General features: G+C 44.2%; 1 protein-coding gene across 2 annotated transcripts in view; it reads left to right on the forward strand.

Annotated features, from left to right (window-relative positions):
- The window catches only part of EFS (embryonal Fyn-associated substrate), a 76465-nt gene that overhangs the window by 18776 nt on the left and 38741 nt on the right, over positions 1–18948 (forward strand). Inside the window, exons 1-3 of one of the 2 annotated variants that reach the window (XM_069238187.1) lie at positions 7485–7619; positions 8973–9503; positions 10594–10722. In XM_069238187.1, coding sequence (XP_069094288.1) covers positions 9048–9503; positions 10594–10722 — 585 coding nt within the window. In that variant the 5' untranslated portion in view covers positions 7485–7619; positions 8973–9047. Of the gene's footprint in view, positions 1–7484; positions 7620–8972; positions 9504–10593; positions 10723–18948 lie in introns of those variants that run through there. The other variant, XM_069238186.1, reaches the window with a different exon arrangement.

Below are 18948 nucleotides of genomic sequence, written 5' to 3' on the forward strand. Positions count from 1 at the left end.
AAAAGAAATCATTCAAGTAGTGAGTTACAAAATGATAGCCTGTCCGCGACTGCAAAAAACACTGTAAAAATAAAATAAACATTTCAAACAATGAACATGAAACCGAGCAAACCATGGGCAACATTCTGTCAACAAAAATAGCACCATCAAACTGCATTCCTAACAAAGAAAAATCGTCGGGGTGCACAGGAAGGAGCCTAAAAGCAGACTGAATGTCAGATTGTGCCATTTCAGCCCCAACACCACATCGTTTCACCAATGAAATTGCTTCATCGACTGAGGACACCATGGAATCCTCTGGGGCAATAAAATCATTAATGGATACCCTCACCGGCCATGACAGATGATGTATCAAACTAAATTCACCAGGTTGCTTTTTTGCCACCACCCCCAATGGAGAAATCGTAAAATTCTGCAATGGCCAATAATCAAATGGGCCTACAATTCTACCCATTTCCAGCTCTTTATGCAACTTAGCCCTCACTACTTCAAGTTGATCAAACGCTGACCTCAAATTTTTTGCCCATCTACGAACTCTTGGCCCTTGGTTACAAAGCCTAAAACCTTCAGAAAATCCCCACCACTGGACTTTAGCATCAGACACCTTTGGATACAATTGTAACCTGTACCACATAACAACTAAGCTAATAGGCGTAGGGCCCCTTACCTGCCACCTGTTGCGTATGGCCCCTACCCCTGTCACTACCTCTCCCATGTGGACCTATTGGAAAACTGGATGTCTACCTCCACAGCTGGAGCAGTCATGTCTGAATTTACACTGTTGTCTTGTACACACACCGCTATTAAACGACCAGCATGCCCCATTTTGAGGCAGCTGTCCTGTTGAAACACTCCCCACCCCATATTTGGTGGGACGACCTGAAAGGGCTTATACTGCAAGGGCAAACCACTAGCAGTATGCATACCCGGAGCCCTACTCGCCGCATGCAGCCACTGCATCCATCACTCATTATCTATCTCTCCCCATTCCTTATCTGGATAAACCACCATTCTAGCCTAAATTCTTCTTCATACCTAAACCACCATAATCCATTTGAGTCCTCTGCACAATATCCATGTATTTAAATAAAGCTATACATTGGTCTGGATAGCATTCACAATAAACACTTGCATATATAAAAAATGCCGAAGTCCAATTCTCAATTGTAGTGGGTACTCTGGGCCTACGCACTAACTCCTGCTCTTCCTCCTTTGAACCCTCCTTAGTCTGGACTTCCCTATGAAGTAACTTGAACACATCAATGAACTCTTCTCTACAATTTTATCCTCTAAAGCTTGAGTGAGATGTGCCCCCAGTGGCATCGACACTCCCATGTAAGGAAGCTTTTTATTCTTAACACTTCCCCCAGCACACACGTTATCCAGTCTACTGTCTTGAGTTTGACTTTTCCCCACCTGACTCGATTCCGACTTACCTGAAACCCTGTCCATACAACTTGCCTCAATTGTTAAATCTTTATTCAACAAATCATCTCCCCCCCCCCCACTCAAAACCATACCTTCCCTTCTCCCCTCATCTTGAGGTAAGCTTCCAGCTGAAAGAATAATCCGACTCCTTCCACCATGACGATCGCTCCGGACCACCCTCTTTGCTTTCTCCTGCAACACACCAAAACTCCTTCCCCTGTTAGCTTTATTCTGCACAAGCCTTTCTTCTGTTCTTCTTTGTTGCACTAGGTCTACCACCTCAGAGGCATTCTCATCATCATAGTCCAAACGTTCTTCCATGACCACGCTTCTATCATACCACCAGCGCTCCAGCTGGTAGACGGCTCTTCATGCACTAAATGTTGCACATCCTGCATGACAGGTAAGATTGTCTCCCCTGAAGTCAGCCAAGCTGCTCCGGTTCTCGCTGTCTCTTCATTACGGTGTACTAACCCCCACCGATATCCCTGATTGGCCTTTGCGGCCTGCTAATAGTGTGCTCCTCATGCCCACCCAATGCAGAAGTGCCGCCACACCCAGGCCACTGAACTGATGACCCTGGCTGCCAAAAATCCAATCTCACTTGCGCCCTACCAGCCTTACCATTGACATCAGCTTCACCATACAACATACGTTGCATACCCACACCACCTGTTTCTGCAACTTGGTTATGCTGCCCTGTCTGTTAAATGGTCTGATTATTTACATCCCATTCTTGCACCTTAAGCAATATTGGACTAAACAATCTGGGGACCAGTTGCACTCTTCCACCATCTTGCCTCAAAACAGGAACATTGAACAATTCTATAACTGAAATAAAACCTCCTTCGCCCATGTGCTCTTCTTCCTCACAATCCAACAGCACAATAACATCAATCCTGATGTTCTGCAGTAGGCGCCGCCATCTTGGGAGCCGTTCCCCACTTCCTTTCCTCTAAAACTCTCTCCCCTCGCTCACTATTATTATCCGAGGGGAGTAGAGGTTGTTTTTTTCCTTGCAGCAAGTGCGCCTGTTGCCCCAGGCGCATGTGCATGAAGAACACCATCCCCCAAGTGGCCATCACAAGCTACCGCACTCTGCCTGGAAATGCCTCTCCTCCTAGCAACCACACGCTGCCTAATCGACATGCCTGAATGTCGCACGAACTTCGTGCTACCTCTCCTACTAACAAAACTCTTCCCAGTTAAGCCACCGCCTTCCTTATCCTGCACTACAACCACGCTATACGGTTAAGCCGTGATCTTCCTACCTGTGACACTTTTTTGCCTAAATTTCGTTTTTTTTAGCTGGTGACACGACAGCGATTACCGCTGCCGCCACGCCATCGGAAGATGCCCTCTTGGGTCTCTTTAACCCCACCCAGGCCTGTTCTAAAACCTCTTCTTGGAGGAGATCATCTCTACCCTCCTCCTGTAAGATCTTCAACGCCTAGATAATTTTTCTAGAATTGAGCATATCTATAATATGACTAGCTGTTAACAACTCCCAATGAAAACTTCTACCAAAAAGCTATCTTAGGCCTACCTCACAAACACAACAAACGACTACCCTGGGTGTGGCAAAACGGCCAAAGAGGCCGCCCACACCCTGCCCCTCATTTATAAGGTCCCACCTAACTCTCACCCTTCCGCCCCAATCACCCAATCAACAACCTGTGTGGTGAGTTCTACCACCGATGCCTGATCTGCCCGGGGGGGGGGGGAGACCGGGAAAGCCCTTGCTCCCCCCAAGCCTCCAGTCATAAGATCGAGCTAGGCAGATTGAAGATTTTGCAATGGTGTGTAGTGAGCTAAAGTGTTTACAAGTTCGTTGCAGGCCAAGTTGTTTATTCATTTGTTACAAATGTGTGCAGTGCCCTGTTTTTGGCACTCAGCGATCCTGCGTGGCGATAGGTGGAGGAGGGGGTGTGCCTGGAAAGGTTAAGTTGTAAAGCTCGGAATCCGATCTACAGCAGTGTGGATTGACCGTGTAAACTGACCAGGAGACTAGTGCAGTAATCCTCTCTACTGAACACCAGTGAGTTGATGAGCGAGTTAGCGGTGTTGAGCAAAATCACAGAGCAGACTGTTTGTATGTCAAGTAATTCAGTGCAGCCACCACAAAAGTATGGGTGAAGAAGGCTTCTATCTTCATGATGCCAAGCCGAGGTTCTTGGCTGAAGAGCTGAAAGCCAGTCTGTCATGTGGGTGTGAGATGCTGTTGGACTAGGGGAAGGAGGAATAGAATTTCTGCTTTTGGGTTTGTATCTACAACTGCAATTCCGTTCACAATTATTTGAAGGCTTTGTTGGACTGTGTGGTGCAAACATTGAGTAAATGCATCCGATTTATGAATGCTAACACCGTCAAAGTGCAAAGTGAAATGAAAAAAAAAAAAAAAATCCACATTTTCTTCCGCCTTGTACCCAAATCCCATGGACAAGCAAGTTGTGAAAAGAGAAAATCAGACGTGTTCCCAGCATTGGACACAGATGTTATCCAACGTGCTGTTCCTAATTTCTGCGTAATTCCACGTGGCTGGACAAAGCTGCCCCACAGGCCAGTGTTACCATCCTAATGATGTCACAGCTTGGCATGTTATTCTTCATTAACCCGGGGGTCAAGTTATTTCTTTCAAAAGCAGTCTGAGGAGACTCAAAGTACAACAGTGAAAAGATAAGTGTGCAAACGCTGGCATGTCTTGTACGTCTGTGGAAGTCCACACGCACAGGAAGGAGTTCTATTTAATCCATGCTCCCTTCACAATTGAACTGGGTTTTGAGAATAGAAATACCATAGAGCTTGCGTATTGCAGGATCAAGGAGAAGGTCCTGCAGCATTGACAGTCTTGTAATGGCTTGAATGCAAAAAACAGGACTGACCATCTGCTTCAGCCAGTTAGTAATTTCACGAATATTTTTAGACTCAAAAGCCCCGATATATTTTAATAAAAATATGAGCTGGGATGTCAAATATTTCTATAGAATGCATTGTGTTTAAATTAAGAGTTACACATTTGTAGACTAATCAAGTGTATACTAAAATGGTAGATTTTGAGTTTTCTCAAAATGTTCCTTTATGCCCCACTCCCCACCCCTTCAACCTCGCAATTTTTTTTACCCAGACTGCGGCTTTTGCCAATTTCATTGCTTCTCTCCCTTCTTTTTTGGGGTTTCGTGTACAAACAGTTTTTATGTTTTTATCTGTTTGTTTGCAAAATACCTCCTGTGGACCATACCAAAGACTTTCAGTAGGCTTGGAGCCTGCCAATTGCTTACCATTGGTTGACTTCATTGTCTTTCGCATTTGCTCGCCTCATATGTGATGGCATGACTTCCTGTTCTTGTATTTGTCCCTGCCTTGCAGCATATCCTCTTTACCATCCTTCTGATTGGCTGACTTGTATCTTTCCACTTCTCACATTCATCAATCTACTTTTTTCTTTTTCATTAAGCACCCTACATATTCCTCCTTCAATTGCCGTCACTTCACCCACACCTCAGTTATTCCCTACACCAAAACGTCTGTGAAATAAAATGTTTTCATCTAATTTATTTATTTTTGGAGAGCCTTGCAGTTGCCATTTGCGGCTGGGCTGCTCTGTGCTCTATAAAGTGATTTCACATGCCTCTGTTGCTCTCTTTCCACAGTCCACTCCCTGTTGTTTTTCCCCATCAACTCACCTGCTTCCCACCCGCTTCTCCCCTCCTCATCCATTGCTCTCCCAGCCCTCGTGGCCTTTTTAACTTAAATATTTTTGAAGGGCCCGGAAGCTGACATTTACTGCAGGGCCACTCCATATTGCAAAAAGCTCTTTGGTGCAACATAATGTAATTGCTTTTAGTGTACCAATCCAAGTAGAATCCACCAACTTGGGGGAAAAAAGAGGCACCCACGTTATTCCGTAGGTATGTATAGTGTTGCATACAAGCATGTCACATGAGCGTGCATACAGAGTGGCAAGAATGCGTCACCACACATGTTTTTCTCTTTATTTTTGCCAATGCTGCACAGCATCAGCAGAAAGCATTTTGGTTGGTGAAAAGCACTGGCAAAGCCAGTCTACAAATTGAGACCTATTGGCTGTTCAGTGCTTGTTTGCTGATGATTCTACTTGGTACCTCAGCCAGCTATTGACTTCCATCTTCTTTTCTCAAGTAAGCCACGAACTCCCAAAGTTCTAGAGATGAATGCATTTAGGCTATGGGTGGCTGAACACCCAGAGTTCTGTGGAGAGATTTTCTACTCACTTCCTCACTGCGAACGGTCGTGACCACCTGTGATCGTTGACAGTGAGAAAATCCCATTGGGTGCCCTTCTAGCGCCCAAAGGTCACGCTAGAGGACACAGATTCTCGCTCGTCAACTTAAGCTAATGCGCCACGCATGCGCAAAAAAAAACATTGCGCGGCTGGTGGATATTGGCCAGAACTCTGTGTTATGCTTGCCAAAATTCAGCCAGCTTCACAGCGTGAGTGGAATTTATCATCCGCTCCTAGTTTGGACTTTGAAAGAGGTAGAATTGTTTCCAAATCCTGAGCATGGAGTTTTGACTTTCTGTCCCAAAATGTTAACTGAACCTCCAGATACAAGTCACCCTTCAGATCCCCAGGATAACACTGGGCACGGTGAAGTGGTGGCGGAGGGTAAGCAGACAGGTGGAAGACTAGGGGCACACGTCAATCTCAGGTGCCCACACTGCGAGTCAGGAGCCCTTGCAGCTATTGATGGGGCTGCACAGTTTGGACTCCATTCATGTGAATATTGCTTGTATGTGTTTTTTTTAATTTTTTTTATGTTTGTTGTGAATGTCCAGCGTACGCAGCTGGTCCTTTTCCTGTACTAGAGTTTATTTTTTATCTAAGCATTGGTTTGCATGAAACCGGACCAGTGTGTCATGCTTAAAGAGGTGTTGTCGAGCATATGAAGCATGCAATTAAAGTATAACCATGATTGAGTGCTTATATTATTCAAGTAATTTGACAGAGTAAATTGCTTCCAGGCACTACTAGTCTCCCACTTTGCTGTGATAGTGTGTAGCAGGGATAGTGAGGACATTTGGCAAAGGCTAAAAGATGAGACTATAGGCCTTTCCAAAAACTGCCCAAGTATGGAGTCTGTTCGTGATGAGTGAGCACTTGAGTAACTTCTTCAAGCCGCTCACTTTTTGACATTTAAAGACATGTTTCTTTTTTGAGGACAGTTCTCACTCTGGAGTCATTCAATGGCCTTAGCAAGATTGGCTGGATTTCCCTAATTAGCCATTTAAACACCAGATTCAGCCATGCATTCATTATTGAGTTTATTTCATGTTACACCAATCCTTGACAACGTAGTCCGCTAGCACCACATAAAGTCAGAATAAAAGTACAAGTTTAAAGATTAATAGCCATTTAGACGTTATTGTTACATTTTTATTTATGAACTAAAATGAAAAAGGAAATGCAAATATTGCGCATCGCTATAAAGTGCCTAACCATGATAATGATGGTGAACAGACGACTAGCAGCTGCATTATAGTATTGCTGATCTAGGTCTCCAGACCTTGTGTATAGTTGGGCCATGCTCGTAGTGCATACTAGAAGACACAAAATGTGATGCACGGCCTCCGAGTAAAGTTTCACAAAAATGGTGTTTCAGAAAGTGATCTATCATTGTACAGCCTGCCCAGAGGAATTAACCACCTCTTCCAACCGTGTGTCAAAATAAGCAAAACAATAGAAAAAGAATGATTGTTTCATAAGTAACCATGTCGCCTGGTCAGGCACTAGATAAATGTTGCTAATGCTGCCGCTCCTGAGGTCCTGTCTGATAGAAGGACTGCAGGTAGAGTTAATTCATGACCCTTAGATGTGGGTCATAGCCCACGACTCCTTTTATTTAACAGGTAGCACTGACCTCTATTTGTGGTATAATATATATATATGTATCTATATATGTATATGTATATATGTGTATATGTATATATGTATGTATATATATATATATGTATATGTTTTTTTTTTTTTTTCAGGTTAATACTTGTGCCCATGACTGAACATTTTCAATAGCAGGACGATCCTTTCTCTGAGTAGAGCTACGGGAGAATCTTAAAGCAGAGCATCAAGACTAAGCCATAACTGTTTTCTCAGTTTAAGCCAGGAACATTTCTCTCTTCCTTGAGGTTAAGTCTCTAGATCTCAACCCTTGAAGGTAACCTTGTCCTCAACCGTCAGCTACAGCAGTCACTCTGGTTTCAGAAACGTGGTCAAGCTTTCTGAGGCCTGTATCTCATCTGATACCTTCTTTCTGAGTGTTTGTAGTTTTATAATTGCAAATTCTTATAGACCTTTGTACATCCGTTTGTAATAGTTGAACCAGGTATATTACATTTGCACTCAGTGCTGTTACTGGAAGATTGTTCAGGTCAAATCGGACAGGTGTTCTTAGTTTCGTCATAGTCTAAAAGCCTTTCTTAGCAGTTGATAAGGGATGGCTTCACGGGATTTCAAGACGACTGCCTAATATGGCTCTTAAACAGTTACGCCTGTCGGTTTTTCCTCCACTACACTTGTATGGTGCCATGTTCTGCCTTAATTGTTGTTGCCCCCAGGATGATGGCCTGGGATTATTTAGCTGAAGCCAGCTGTCCTTCATCCAGATTTGTATTTCTGGATGACTGTCTGTCCATCAGGTACTGATCATTACTTTGAGAGGCACAACATGTCACTTCTGACCGGAGTCCAACTCTAATTGTAGTGCCAGTGCAGTAGTTATTCCCTAATATTAACTAAGTCACAACTTTAAAAAGCTGGTCTATTCTTGATTAAAAGGGAAATTTGGGACAGACGACTCTACCATATAGCCTCAGTCACAAACTCACTTCTGTTTGTTCACATCTGATCTAGCGAAGTATGTGCACCCAGCTGGGCACTTGTCCACACCCCCGTGGGTGGACGTAGCCTTCCACCCAGCCGATTAGGTAATATTTACAGCTGTGTACAGGAGGTAATATTCATCACGTGTTAATCATGCCCCTACATCACCCTTTGCTGCTCGGTCCCTTGACTGCCAGGAGCGAGTAGGACACTTTTGCACCCCTGCATATTCTGAGAAGTAATTAGCTCCCGTTGTGCATCAGTACTTTCTGCTGTTGCTCCTTTCCTGTGTGTTTTGTGTGCCCCTGCCTCCTGCAGAATGTGTTTTACGAAACCCCCAACTCCTAGAGTAGCACTTCTCCAAAGGCTTAGGGAAGCATGGAGGGCTGGCTGCCCGCACCTCAAGGGATATTTAATGTGCAATGTTGAGTAAGTAGCAGGCGGTCAACTGCAGACATTTTGTCTTTTAGAAAGAAGTGCTGTGGGTGAAACTTGAGACCTAATGTGGGTTGTGCACTTTTGCAGTCTGTTGAAAAATTAATTTCCTCCTATCTTCAGGCATTGAGGCGCTGGCAAAGATGTGTCCCGGCATCACTAATGTACATTGGTTGAACATTGCTCGGATTATGTTGGCAGGATGTTGTTACTAATGACCTATTTGTAACTCTTGCGTTCTTTTTGCCCACAGACCCTGCTGGCGAAGGCCTTGTATGACAATGTGGCTGAAACCGTGGACGAGCTGTCCTTCCGTAAGGGGGACATCATGGTTGTGCTGGAGCCTGACACAGCAGGCCTGCAGGGTTGGTGGCTCTGCTCCCTGCACGGCCGTCAGGGCATTGTGCCAGGCAATCGTGTCAGGCTGCTGGAGGCCGGTGTCAACTATCAGCTTGGGCCCCGGCGGGACCAACTGCCACAGGGTCAGCCATGCTCACCGCCTCCTCCTCTGCGTCCCAACCGGGAAAATAATGGCCATCAAACACCAGGAAAGGAGAGCTGGGGGGTCTACCAAGTTCCTCCAAGATGCGAAGCACCCTGCCGGGGTCCACCAAGGTCCATGGAACCACAAGACGTGTACCAGGTTCCCCTGGCCCGCTCCTGCCCCAAGCCCCTGCTCCATGGAGGGTCTCCTGCTAAAGCCCAGGACAATGATTACCTCGTACCCGACATAATGCGGACACCTCGGGGCAAGACGCAGGTGCCTTCAGAGGAGGAAAGCGAGGTGAGATGTGAGAGTGGTGGACATGGCAGTATGACATGCTTTTCTGTTTGCATCACAGCCAGAACACTTGCTTTGAGATCCATCAGGTCTTCTATTCTCTGAATACTCTGATGTGTAGGGAAGGAAGCAATTCTTTCACTCTTTCGGGATCACTTCTGCTGGCCCTCCGCTGAGGACTCTTTCTGCTCTGCAACCCTCTCTTGGCATGAACTGTTATTTGGTGTCTTTGTAGGGTTGTTTTTGCTAATCTTGAGTTGTCTTCCCTGGTCTCTCCCTGTAAAGGGGGGATATTCAGTCTGTATTCTGTATATTCTAGAAAGGTTGTTGGTCCTTGCTTTTGCACTCTCTTCTTGGAGGTGTCTCTTTCTCCACTCTCTGCTTCTGGGTCTGACCAGTCTTTCTTTGTTATACCCACTGTGTACTGGTGTCAGGTAGTCACCCCGCAACCCGACTTGCCATGCTTTGAGTCCTGAAAAGGATGTCTACCCTCCTACCTTGATGCAGCCTTTTGTGTCCTGGAGGGGTGTCTTCACTCTCTGCTCTTCAGCCTGCTGTGCTTTCATGAAGAACATATATATAATTCCTACCGCTGCACTGTGCCACGTCTCTTTGGAGAAGTCTTTCTTTGCTCCGTAGGTCTCCCTTATGTGTTGTGGAGGTTGGGCCTTGAGCTTGTGTGCTGATGAGGGTTCTTCACTTAAATCTCCTTCCTCCTGTTGTCTCTTCAGAAAAGAACATATCTGCTTTTGACCTTTGCCTAATGTCAGGTCGCCTTGTACGCTTGTACGGGTCTCCCTTTTTTTTTTTTGTTTTTGTTGTTGCTCCCTGAGCCTGTCTCCTGCTTTGTCCCTTGAACAGTTTCTTTTCTCCCTGGCCCTAACTCATGCTGTGTTTCTCTCTGCTACGGGTGTGTAATGGGTAGAATCCCTTTGTGGAGGTGTCTTTGTTCTTCCTGCCTGCAACTGATGCTCAGGAGTAGGGAGCAAAGAGACCACTGGCCCTTGTGTGCAACTTCACCCCTCAAATACCCGTAGCTTCCAGTGCCTCTCTTGGGCAGATCACATTTCAAGACCCTTCTTTTGTTTCACAGGTATATGTTGTTCCCCCAGGAGCAAGACTGTGCCTCTCGCCACCTCTCCCTGCAGGTGTCTCATCCATGCAAGACGAGATCTATAAAGTGCCTCGAAACGTGGCCAGCTGTGAGCCTGACCTTGAGGAGGTGAGTTATTTGTATCCTCAACAGGGTGAGTACGTTGACACTGGTATATGTACTGATGTGCACACACATACCGCCTTCCTGGTGGATACTTGTGAAAACAATAAAATAAATTGCAAGGCCTCCACTGTTAACAGGACACTTCACACTCATGTAGCCCAAAGCTTTGTTGTTGGTCCTCTCTCTGAGGCAGTGCTTATGGTTGTGTCTCTTTGGCAGTGTTATGGATGCTGTATCATTATGAGTAGTTGTGTATTTGTTATTTTTTGCAGCTTGGATGCAGTGCATTCTCCTGCCATCTTTGAAAAAAGCTTTCTAATCTAAGTGGGCATCAACAGGGTAGTGTCTGTGATGCCGTCCATGCAACTCTTAGCATTGTCTCTGCTCCACATTCAACTTTGTTTTTTCTGGTATTGGTTAATTCTAAAAAAGAACAGATAATGGACGGAATGCTGAACAATGCAAACATTCACCCCCAGACCTGGGTTTAATTCATTGTCTTATTTGCCCACTATGCCACCCCAGTTTGGACCCAGACAAATGCAAATCAGTCTTGACCCTGTTGTTCCCCATGGGAACAGTCCAGCCGGAACTGCCAGGCCAGGTCCTCCCTGAACTGGAATGGAGCATCCTTGGACCGGTTTCGGGGTATTTTCCCTCATCAGCCAGGCTAGCTTGAATCCTGTGGAGTGGTGAGCACAGACCCACGTCTGGGCATACCCTTCCCACTTTGGGCGACAAAAGCAAATAGAACAGATGATGGACGTAATGCTGAACCATGCAAACATTCACCCTTACTCACAAAGATCAGGGTTTAATCCATCATTTTGTTTGCCCACCACACCACACCAGTTTGGACCCAGCCATAAGCAAATCAGTCTTGACCCTGTTCCCCTTGGGTACCTCTCTGAGCCCAGCCACTAGATGTCGGAAAGAATACACAGCGTGTGCAACTAAAATTGTCTCCACCCCAAAACTATTGTTACTGGTAAGCAACTTTTGCTTAAAATGTCTCTATCGAGCAGTACTCTGGAGCTGTAGTTTGTTGTAATCCTCCCTCTGGTTCTCTGTTGTTGGACCACTTTGAGGGTAGCACTTTTGTCATAGTCCCTTCCTGGCAGCTCTTTATGGATTCTTGTTGGTGCAGTACTTTATTGATGGTCCTTTCTGGAGTCAATGCTTTGTTGATTGTTCTATCTTGAGCAGTGAATAATTATCAGTGCTTTCTGGGTAGTGTGCTTTGTTGCTTTTCTTTCTGGTCTAGTGCTTGTGTATACCCCTTCCCTTTTTTTGCTTTACCTTGTTGTGAGTTCTCTCTTAGGGTCAGTGTCTTTCTCTGGGTCCTCTCTTGGAATACTTGACCTTTTTGAGGCATTGCTTTGTTTTAAATCCTCGCTGGTGGAGTGCTTTGATTTGGGGTATTCCTGGGGCAGTGCTTTGTTGATGGTGTTGTGGCTGGCTTTCTTTTGTACAGTGTATTGTTGTGGGACCTCTTGGGTGTGATGTGTTGTTGTGGAGACTCTATCCGGTACAGTGCCTTGTTAAAGTAATACATTGAAATGGCTCCCTTGGCTCTTTAGTTGAATAGTTATTGATAGTCAAGCCCATCTGATTCAGTCAGCTATAAGCTTGTTGCTAGGACTCTTCTTGTGTTTCATGTTTAGGTTGAACCTACCAGACAACACAAGTTATGTGAGCCTTCCCCCTGCTTACCATTTTTTTGGCTTTATTGTCCATCTCATTTGCTTGCTTCTTATACAGTAACTTACCTTCCTCTTCTTGTGTTTGACCCTCCCCTGGAGCATAGTCGCTTTGCAATCATTTTAGTTGACAGACTTGTTTTGTTCCAACAATCACATTTAGGAAAAACTTTTTTCTTTTCATTCAGCATTCCATGAGAGTGCATATGTTTTCTATCTTCCTTGTGTGCCGCTTCACCCCTCAAGTACCCATTCCTTCCCATCCTGTGTTGCTTATTATCCCTCACAGCCTGCCTGCAAAAAGCACAGCAACAGTGACACTTTTGCTGGACCATGGCCTAGGAGCAGACTTTAGTGTTGGTTTAGTTTTAACTGCTGCATGCTGAATGTTGCATGAAAGCACACGCTTCTGCACATAAAGTCTTTTATGCCCTGGGGGCCGAGCCATCTGCTGCACTAACTCGCTGGAGTCAGAGGCAGAAGGTATACTTAGCATGACACTTCACTTCAAGGACCATAACTATTTTTCCTGGGCTACTTCAGAGCAGCAAATGGCTGAATCCCATGGAAAGTATGTTAGGCCTTCACAGATGTTTGCCGTTTTTTTGACATTTCCTTATTCTTTCTAAATTCTGTTCAGATTTTCCCAAGTGAAAAGTATTTGAAAAGTAAACCATGCTGTTTATAACGCTTGAAAACATTGAATTCAATATTTAGTTTTGAGATACCATAAGATATGGGTTTGCTTTTCCTCCAGCATTTTGAATTTTTTAAACAAAACATTATAGGAAAATAATGCTAAGGCAAATAATTTGTCATTCACATTAAAAAGATGAGAACTATTGGCTCTGCCTATACATGTGAGAGGAGGCGATCATGAGGCCGATGCAATTGGAGGTTAACCATTTTCTGGGTGTTGTGGTAGATTTTCGACCGCACCGTAGTTTGGAATTGATATCTGAGGAAGTGCACCAGCCAGTGGATGAGGAACTGGTAACACTTTAGTCACTTGGCCTTTCCACTGTCTTGTATACTGCGGACCACAATCTTTTAATTAGTCACCTATGCTACTACTTTTCCCTTTGGGTGCTCCTCAAAGAAGATCTTGGGCCACCTCCAGAAAATTCAAAATTAGACCCTGGGAGTGGCAGCAGGGATTATCTGCTTTGATCAGATTGGGTCTACTGTACAGAGACTCCTTTTGCTCCTGGTGGCAAAACATTTCAAGTGGTAACTTTAATTTCCAAAGCCACTCCTATTGTTGTGCAGGCCCCGTGAACACTGAATTCGGATTTCCACAAACGTACCCTGCGCTACAGGAAAAGGGTGAAAGGAAGAGCGCAGGATTAAACATCGTGTGATGAAGAATAAGGTAATGCGAGCGATAGGAGGAAAGAGGTGGAACGATATTCTGCTAGACCTGTGAGGTTCAGCCTTCCTTTCTCAACTTAAATGTCGATTAAAGTGTTTGTTTTCGGAGTTTAGAAGTGGCTATGGTCAGCTGTCTTCTAGGCTGCATATGTGCCTAGATGCCCTTAGGTTTAGACCTTTCAAATGTTGGTTGCCTTGACTAGATTGTAGAAAATATACACAACAGAAAAGTACACCCTTGGAATTCTGGGAGACTCCCCTCTTGGGTAGAGCTCATTCCAAAAGAACTGTGACAGCCCACCTAGACCCCCTTGCAAAATGTTTAAAAATATAGGGCCAGGTGTATCAAGCCTTTTTCCATTCGCAAACGGTGTGAATGCCCATTTGCGAATGCAAAAATGCCTTTCAGTATTTATGAAAGGCATTTGCAACGCAAATTTAAGGAATCGCTAAAATAGCGATTCCTTAAATTTGTAAGCCTGTTTAGAGAATCGCAATTTGCGATTCTCTAAATAAGAAATCGCAAATAAAGAAATCTTATTTGCGATTTCTAAACCACATGTAACTAGCAATTCCTTAATGCGAATTGGGCATTGGGTTAAACTTGGTGGTATTGGGTTGAACTTGGTGGTAACCATGTGCAAATTTTAAAAACGCATTTTTAAAATTGACATGTAACGCACACATGCCCCTTTGGCATGTGTGCGCCTTACATGTCCTGAAATATTTTTTTTGGGTGCAGCAGAGGGGGCCTTAGGCCCCCAGCACCCTGGGGTTTTGCATTTCCTAAATAGCGAATTCCAGTTAGGAATTCGCAATTTGGGAAATGCAAAAAAATCGCAAATACGGCCTACAGGCCCATAGGTGCGAATGGGGTCTGTATCGCAATTTGGAATTCGGTAATAGCATTTGCGATTTTTAAGAAATCGCTATGACCGAATCGCAAATATGATACACTGCATTTTGCGAATCAGAAATATCGATTTCTTAAAAATCGCTATTTCCGAATTGCAAATGCCTTTTTTGTTACATCTGGCCCATAGATTATTAAAGTACTACACATGTAGAGCCTCAACATTGAGGTACGCAGCCACCATTAAGTATTACAACTTCTAGATTAATAAAACCAAGCCAACCTGAAGTAAGCTAAAGTAAGCGTTTCGTCCTTCTTAGACATCGAAAAAGGATAGCTTAGTACAGGCATGAGCAAAATGACCCAACAGTAGTGAAATCAAAAGCTCAGAATCTTAAATTACAGAATCATTTGTGAAACTAGTGGGCTCTAGCTGAACACTCTTGGTTATTCAAACCAAAGAAAGGTGCATAAATAATCAAATGGGTATAGACTGAATTAATAGGACTATATTTAAGGTCTGTTTATTTTTATTGTCATCTGTAGGCGGAGCCTACTACGGGGACTTCACAACTCCTGTGCCAGACAGGAGCCACCCGTTTGCAGATGTCGCTTTAAGGATTATTGGGGCTGCACAGTTTGGCTTTAAGTTAGGAAGATTTAAATACCCTTTTTGGGTAAGGGGAGGAGCCAAAACAGTTTGGTTTTCAAGCCTTAAACTTTGTATTTTAAGAAGTGTTCTCATTGGCTCCTATTTGAGTTGACTAAATGGGAGCAATTAATACTAGTGACGCAATAGTGTTGCTACCTCAGTTCAAGAAGGACCTCAAGACCTGGCTCTTCAACTGATCTTTGAGGACACACCCCTCAGCGCCTTGAGACCCTGCTGGTGAGTAGTGTGTTCTAAAAATGTATGATTGATTGATTGAATTGCACTCACAGTCCACTTTGCAGGCTCGAGGACTCCTCAAAGAATCACTTCTTACTCTTTCATGGCTGGTTTTCCTTCAAAGTGCATACAAATGTTTCAGACTAGAATGATTTGCTGATAGTAACTGCCCCCTATTGGTTGTGAAACGTATGTACCACATAAGTCTGTGGATACAGTTTCTGCTTGGTGAACCACCATGGTCCCCTGGACCTCTGATCCTCCAGATCACAATTTAAAGCAAGTATCCTACCAGAAACCTGTTGAAGAGTGAAATGTGATTTTTGCTTTTTATCCTGCCCAGCTTTTCCAAGGGCCTAAGAAAGTGAATTGGAGTATTTGCATTTTTTTTTCTTCAGGTCACGCTAACTAGGCAGTCTTTACCAGTCTGTTAGCGAAACTCTCTTTAGGACCACAGCTGAAACTTAGTGGGCTTAAAGCATTCACATTCCTTACCATTGGTTAGCTTTTTTTTGTCACTCATTTTCCTGCTTTTATTCAGTGGCTTGCCTTCCTCTTCTTGCATGTCTCCAACCCTGGAGCACAGCCTCTTTACCCTACTTTTGATTGGCTAACTTGTAACTTTCCCCTGAAAAGCAAACACCATGTTTTGTTAAGCACTCCCTTGAGAGTGCATGTGTTTTTCAGCTCTCTCCCTCATTTGATTTTTCCACACTTAGTGTTCCTCTGTCCCTCATGTGCTATCCCCTTCCTCTCTTTTGTGTGCTTCTCGTCTGGAAAATCCACCCCCCATCCCCTGCTCAATGTCTCCTTCTCCCTCATGTGCTGCATTTCCCCTCCTTTATCCCTTCATACCCCACCCAGCTTTATTTTTGTTGAATCTCCACATCAAATCAGTTTTCCCCCACCTGCACCTCCATTGCTTGCCCACCCCCTCACAATCCTTTTAATGTTTTATTCTAACATGTGTTTGCATTCCTTGAAGGTTCCATTTTCTGCTGGGCCTGGCTGCAGAAATGTACTTTCGTGAAACGTTTTTTTTTTTACTTAAGCACCAAGTAGTCTCCTTCATCTTGGATCAGTAAATAAAAAAGATAAATAAATCAGATGGCCACTCAACCATTCATTAGGCACTTGCATGCGCCTACTGAATGATACAGGCACCAGTTGCATCACAATTTTTTTTGTTTTGTTTGGGCTAATTCTGCACAGCATCGTCAAAAAGCATTCTGCTTTTTACCAGTGCTGTGCAGCATCAAAAATGCTGTTCAGCACTGTGAATGCAAAAACCATTGGCCACTCCACAACGCCCCAAAGGCCAGAGCTGTCGGCTTTGCCAATGCTTGTTATAACTGCAACCAAAATTTAAAGTCCCTCCAAACACGTAGAAGTGTGTATTTATCCATACCACCGTGAATTTGTCAGGACAGGGTGCTTTGTTGTTTAAAATCATTACTTCCTGATTGGTGGAATTTAGACCCAAGTTGAACAATCTGGGGGTCAGTATCCCTGTCTTACTGGTGAAGTGGTCTATGAACTGGCCACCTTCCAGAAGTCAGTGATCTTTTGTAAGGCAGAGAGATGCCTTTCTCATGTTTGGCAGTTTGTCTAGAAGTGTGAAATGTAGTTGTTGGATTGAACAATAAAGAATGGACTTCCCTTCTCATGATAAAGTCGAGTGTAATAGAAACAACTCCCTTAGCCCGCGCCATCAGGATGTTTAGTTTGGGACCAGTATTAGTGGCATCCGTCTGCATGGTATATGAATAGATGCCAGTTGGGCTACCAATCACTGGAACCTTCACAGATGTTTCCCACTATGTGATAGTCCTTTCACAAGTAAGGTCAACACCATGCTTTCTGCATTATTATCCTTCAGAAGGCTTGGTATTTAGAAATGCTATGGGACAATACTTCCTAACAGTATCAGTTGTTTTTCCGAAATGCTCAGACTGGTTTCTGACTACGGTTGAGGCTGTGTTGCTGTGGCTGGGCACTCTAATTTAAGATGCGAATTGACACTATAGAATTGTTCTCAGCTAATGAAATACTGCTTCCTACTCTGCGGCCAACATGATATCCTTGCTGCTCAGTTCTGTGACTTGTATCCTCCAGAGCACCTCCTGCGGGGGGGAGGGGGGTTTGCCAAGGGGGGGAGTTTCCACTTTAGTGATCTCTGTGTATGGGAGGGACTCTAGCTATGCCATTTCCTACTTCTAATCTTCCTGGACCACTTAACTCCCCAGCATCCAGTAGATGCCAGAAGATAGTTTTATCACAAATGGTGTTACTAGAAACGCAACAAAATCTCACGTGCTCTTGCTTGGAAAGTCATTCTTCGTGCTATTTACTCTTCATAAGATGGCTTGTGGTCTATGTTGCGCAGTTTCTTCAACGGTTAATTGTTGTGAGGCAACAAGTACGCTTCCAACCTTGTGATAGAATTGACAGGCTACACATAATGGTTTCAAACCATTAAATTTGGTGACGTAGATATGGTGGACGCAGAGTGCGTGGCCTGAGGGCTGAAATATTCAAATTCCCTCATCTCCTTGACTACTTTTTTTTTTTATATATCCTGTAGAAATATTTTCAGGGCCCATAAACCAGCGAGGAGGGTCGAGTGTAGTGTACTAAGGCATCTGCCTAAACCACTCTAACCTAGCCATAAAAATCCCATCACCTCCTGGGGGTGCTGTCAATCAGTTCTTTAAAATAGGTAATTGCCTTCACATATAACATCTACTTCCTTTCACCTTCAAAAGTCCTGGGGTGACCCCTGCCCTTGGCACCTTCTACTGCTCAGCACACCACAGCTGAGATCAGGTTGACTCTGTTCATCATAACCTTGTTCGCCTGTCTTAAGTCAATTACTTCAACAGCCTAGTTCATGTCACGCAGCAATCTCTGCAGTCAGCAACCAGACTGGGGCAGTCAAAGCAATAACCATTACATCTATGCTAATTCTAACAACTAGCCTGATGTGCTTATGGATAAAGGGACAGCCTAGAGAGGGATACAAGAGAGACACCAGGCAGACAATTTGGTTACCGGTTAGTCATCGTAACATAGGAACAAGAAGTGCACTAAGTAGTGCACAAAGCATTTACATGGGTAAGCTATTGTACACGCTAGCTGAGCTGTGCTGCTCTTGACAAACCCAAGCTTCTTTTGACAGCTGAATAAGGTTTTTTTCATTACATTTTGCTGCAAATCTTCACTAGTTTGAAGAGGGAGGACACAATGGTGCAATGCCTACTCGAGGGGAGTGCAGTTGTACCCTTGCATAAACCCCATCTTTGAGAAAAGCTACACAAAGCATACATTAAACCTAATTCTATACTTGTCTTACAGTGCACTCTTTAGAAACTGATCTTAAAAACATTTGCTTTAGGTGGCAGAGATATGCTTTTTGT

Source organism: Pleurodeles waltl, chromosome 6, assembly GCF_031143425.1.
Source record: "Pleurodeles waltl isolate 20211129_DDA chromosome 6, aPleWal1.hap1.20221129, whole genome shotgun sequence".
In the NCBI taxonomy this organism is placed as follows: domain Eukaryota; kingdom Metazoa; phylum Chordata; class Amphibia; order Caudata; family Salamandridae; genus Pleurodeles; species Pleurodeles waltl.